Source organism: Nicotiana attenuata, unplaced genomic scaffold (assembly GCF_001879085.1).
Source record: "Nicotiana attenuata strain UT unplaced genomic scaffold, NIATTr2, whole genome shotgun sequence".
Classification (NCBI taxonomy): Eukaryota; Viridiplantae; Streptophyta; class Magnoliopsida; order Solanales; family Solanaceae; genus Nicotiana; species Nicotiana attenuata.
Window position 1 is genome coordinate 22,909 of NW_017673684.1, and position 4,470 is coordinate 27,378.

At 36.8% G+C, this 4,470-nt stretch overlaps 1 protein-coding gene across 2 annotated transcripts in view; it reads right to left on the minus strand.

Moving 5' to 3' along the window:
* Positions 1-994: 994 nt before the first annotated feature.
* The window catches only part of LOC109217032 (exocyst complex component EXO70A1-like), a gene marked incomplete in the record, with an annotated part of 25,386 nt that continues 21,910 nt past the window's right edge, over positions 995-4,470 (minus strand). The window contains 4 exon segments of one of the 2 annotated variants that reach the window (XM_019381258.1): positions 995-1,359; positions 2,629-2,768; positions 3,265-3,411; positions 3,507-3,616. In XM_019381258.1, the coding sequence (XP_019236803.1) occupies positions 2,651-2,768; positions 3,265-3,411; positions 3,507-3,616 (375 nt within the window). 2 annotated transcript variants of the gene reach the window in all.

Consider the following 4,470-nt stretch of genomic DNA (forward strand, 5'->3'; position numbering starts at 1 on the left):
TTGATATATATAAATTTTTGTTAAGCATATTGTTGTCATGAATAAAATTAAAAATAACTTCTACTTCTGTTTCTACTTCTAGGGAAAAGTTACTTTTCCGGCTTCTTCGCCACGATAGGAAAACAGCTTCTGCTGCCACGCAAAAGCACTTATTTTATTTTATGAAAGCTTGGCCAAAAACCTCAATTCTCCAAAATAAACATTGTTTCGAAAAATAAGCATTTTCGACTTACAAGAAGCTTGACCAAATAGGTTATAAGATATATTATTCTACTATATTAACACTGGTCACTGGACAAGACTTGCCTCTTCTAACTCTTTTTAATGTTGCTCAATAGATAATACAAAATCCAGTCTTATGTTCTTTTTTCTGTTATTCTACTGCATTAGTTAGCTATTAATTTGTAACTTTGAATTATAGCAGATATGGAAACAAAGATCGTGAGACACCACTTAGTTGTAAGGATTGTGGTTGGAGGGATAGGATATACCTTGATCCTTACCAAAGCTCTTGGGTTCGAGGCCTGGAAATAGAGAATATCCTGATAGTATAGCACTTCAGAAATTCTCAAAATGCGTAACGCCTAGTTCAAAGGTTATCAAGTACTCCCTATGTTCCAACATAGAATTTTTAAGTTTTTTTTGGGAATAGAATTTACATATTTGAAAACTAAATAAAAAGTACATAATTCACAATAATTAACAATTCAAAATACTTTAATAGTAGGGTGTTTGAAGGGAGCCTTGGCTTAACTGGTTAAGTTGTTGCCATGTGACTAGGAGGTCACGATTTCAAGCCGTGCAAGCAGCCTCTTGCTGAAATGCAGGCTAAGGCTGCGTATAATAGACCTTTGTAGTCCAACCCTTCCACGGACCCCGCACGTAGCGGGAGCTTAGTGCATTGGGCTGCCTTTGCTGTTTAATGGAGTTCTGTTAGCATAATCATTATCAGCTGGTTTGGTATAGCTGTTTGTCTACAATCAAAATGCCAAGGAGGGCTACAAGGTTGGATTTTCATTCAATCTTTTCTACAGCATGAAAAATTTGCACAAGCAAGGCAATAACTATGTAACAATATTTTCTCAGTTAGTTGCAACAATCTAATTGTTACCATTATCTATTCAATACAGTCAAATACAAGGCTAGACATCAATATACATCAAGACTGCAATTTTTTTAATGACCGAGAAATCCATCCGGGGCCATTCCTCAGGACCAAACGCGGCCTTAAAAAACTCGGGGATAATAGGCCTGCCCCTCAAACCTTCTCTGCTTAAATACCAGTCATGGTTCGCATGGCACAGGGATTGAACTAAGCCTTAGGGGCGGCGAGTGTAAAGATTATCTATTATTGTGTTCCTACATATGAAAACCACGGTTGGAATAAAACTTACATATTTGAAAACTAAATAAAGAGTACTATATATCACTGAAATTGAAGAGAAGAACTTAAGCTTCCATGAACAAGAAAGAAAGAAAGAAAGGAAGGCAAGAGGAATGAATAAACTGAGGGCACTTGAACATTCATCTTATTTAGCAATTCAACTGACTAATTTTTTCTCTTAATATAAGTTAAGGAATTTCATTAATATATGACATATAAAGCATGGTTCAGCCAATTCAATTTGGCACCTGCACACTGGATTTCCATAGAAGTGGTTAAGCTAGCTAAACAGATAGAAATGGTTTAGGTGAAAGTGTCCCACAACCTGACACTTTCAGAAAAGTTGAAGAGTTTCTTTAAGTTATCTGCTCTTGTGCCTAATGCCAAAGCTGTTGTGAATGCTAAACTTACACATCACAAGTTCAAAATAATCTTTCATTTCTGTGACTAATTCGGCAAATTGAAGGGGAGCATTAGCGTAACTGGTAAAGTTGTTGTCATGTGACCAGGAGGTCACGAGTTCGAACCGTGGAAACAACTTCTTGCAGAAATGCAGTGTAAGGTTGCGTACAATAGACCCTTGTGGTCCGGTCCTTCCCCGGACCCTGCGCATAGCGGGAGCTTAGTGCACCGGGCTGTCCTTTTTAATTCGATAAATTAAATAACTTAAATAACCGCCTCAAACTCATCGCTCAGCAGTTCAGAGTGGAGTGTCAACAAAAAACCCCATAGCCACCTTTCAAGCTGGGGGTGAAAAAAGCTCATTCACCTCAAGTAGGTTCAGACTCAACTCAGTAACAAAACATAAGAGTAATTAAATGGCATAATACTAACATTATCATTAAATTGTTGAACCATTGTCAAATATAGACTTGTGTCAAGGAAAACTCTGAACCTTAGGACCCAAAAAAAGCTCCCAAGAGAGAATATCAAAATGCTTTGCTATACAAAACCACACAAGCTATGTTGACTACAACACGACCTTAACAGAAGCACGACATTTTTGGACACGAGATTTGACAAACCATAATACTTGGACAGTCCGTGCGCAAAATACAAGTTAACTTCTCTATACGGCTTGCTCTTTTTATTTTTCACTTTTTATTACAAATCCTGTAGATCCTGAACATAGAGTAGTGAATGTAGAACCAGAACGCTGCCACCAATTTGGTGCGAGAACTCAACCATGTAGCAACTATATCAGCAATGGCAGAGGAGAGGATAGTGCATAGAGTGTAGCTGACCTCAAAAGTGGCTAGCTGAGGTTCACCGTTTGGGCTCATTTAACGTCTTACCCTCAAAGAATTCACCAAGCATACGGTCAAGATCTTCAGCTGAATATCTGATGTACTTTTGGGAGTTTTTACCACTCTCAACCAAAGGCCTGTCATGCAGGAAAAACGAGCATTTACATCATCTCGACTTTCCTATGGAATTAACAACATAGGATATACTCTTATGTTTCATCTCATATGACACTATTACATATTTTGTTAAGTATAAAACTTGTGACTTATACTACTATGTAGCTTCTAACTATGTAAAATTTATTCAGGAAAGAGTAAAGACTGGATTTACATAATTAGAAGGTTATACCCTCCTAGCAATGCGACTTATATAAAGCATGAAGGAAAAGAACTCTGTGCCACATATTTGAAAGATGTCAAGTGATCAAATAATCTTATTTTTGTGTTTTTCTATTTATTTGTCTGAATAGTGAGATTGAATTTGAATAAAGAGTTAATAGAAGATGGAATCACTGAAATCTTGTTTCGTCTTCACTTGGAACTTGAGGAGTAACTATCTAGCTACATCACGTTAGAGGTTTCAACAAACAAGCATGCAAGAGAGAAATAATAGCAAAATCAAATAAAAAATACCCAAAGCGTTTAATGAAAGATCTGTATGCAGGCAGCAAAACTTCAGCGACCGCAAGCCTCAATGACTCTCGCAACTCAGTATCTGGAACAGTCCATTGAGTTTGTCTTTGATGAAGCTCTTCGAACTGCACATTGAATGTCTTAAACCTGAAAAAGAATACCAAAAAGTTATTCATATCAGAACCAAGATTAGATCATCACTGTTAACAAAAGCTTCTAAAATAAGAAACCTGAGAACCTACCTGTCTTTCACAATCGATCTTGAAACTCCACTACTATTCTGTCCATCAACACCACCAGAGTTACTGCCTCCAGATGATGTTAGCCCTTGAATTGATAGGCATTGAAGGATCTACTCGAGAATAAAACAAAGTGTTGATTAGGACAATTGTATGGGAATTTCATATTCTTTGTCCACAGTGATCATTCTCATGGCATGACATAATTCCACCATTTGAAAAGAATTTGACAGTTCACTCAGTTAATTTGCACATAATAAAAATTAAAGCGAGGGTAACTTTATTTTTTTAAACAAGTAAAAGAAAGGTAATTATAATTGCACCTATTCAATGTTCTTCATAATTTTATTTACTAATCTAGAGAAGATTTTCCAAAAAAGCGCCCGATATGATAACTAGATTTAGCATTCTCAGATACTTTAACAAACTGCACACCTACTTTAACAAAAACGATGCAGGAAACTCCCCCTCACTGGAAAACAAATAAGATAAATAGAGGTTCGCCAAACATTGAACTATCTGTGGTTGAATCTACCTAAGCTCTTCCTTCATAGAAACAGTCTTGTTGGCAGCAAGCAAAAAGTAGATATGATGATGAAATTGGTAGCAAGGGAAGATTCTCCGAGTCGGTAGGACTAAGGAAATCGATGATACATATAAATGTTAATGACCAAAGTGAGTCGGTCTATCCCTTTTTCTAATTTGCAGTTATTGTCATGCGGAAAAAAAATGATCCTGCTCTATGCACTCACACAAGCTCTTGATATGGGATAAAAAATGGAAGCTCATCAGGTGAGGGCAAATGATTCAAATAATAGTACACTAACTGATCAATCACTATAATCATAAATGAGACATGAAGCTGCAAAATAGAGCATATTCAGTAAAAGCTATAACCCATAAACAAGAAATGAAGCAGCGAAAGCAAATCAGGATGAATGCCCATTCATCCCCCACCCCCCACCCC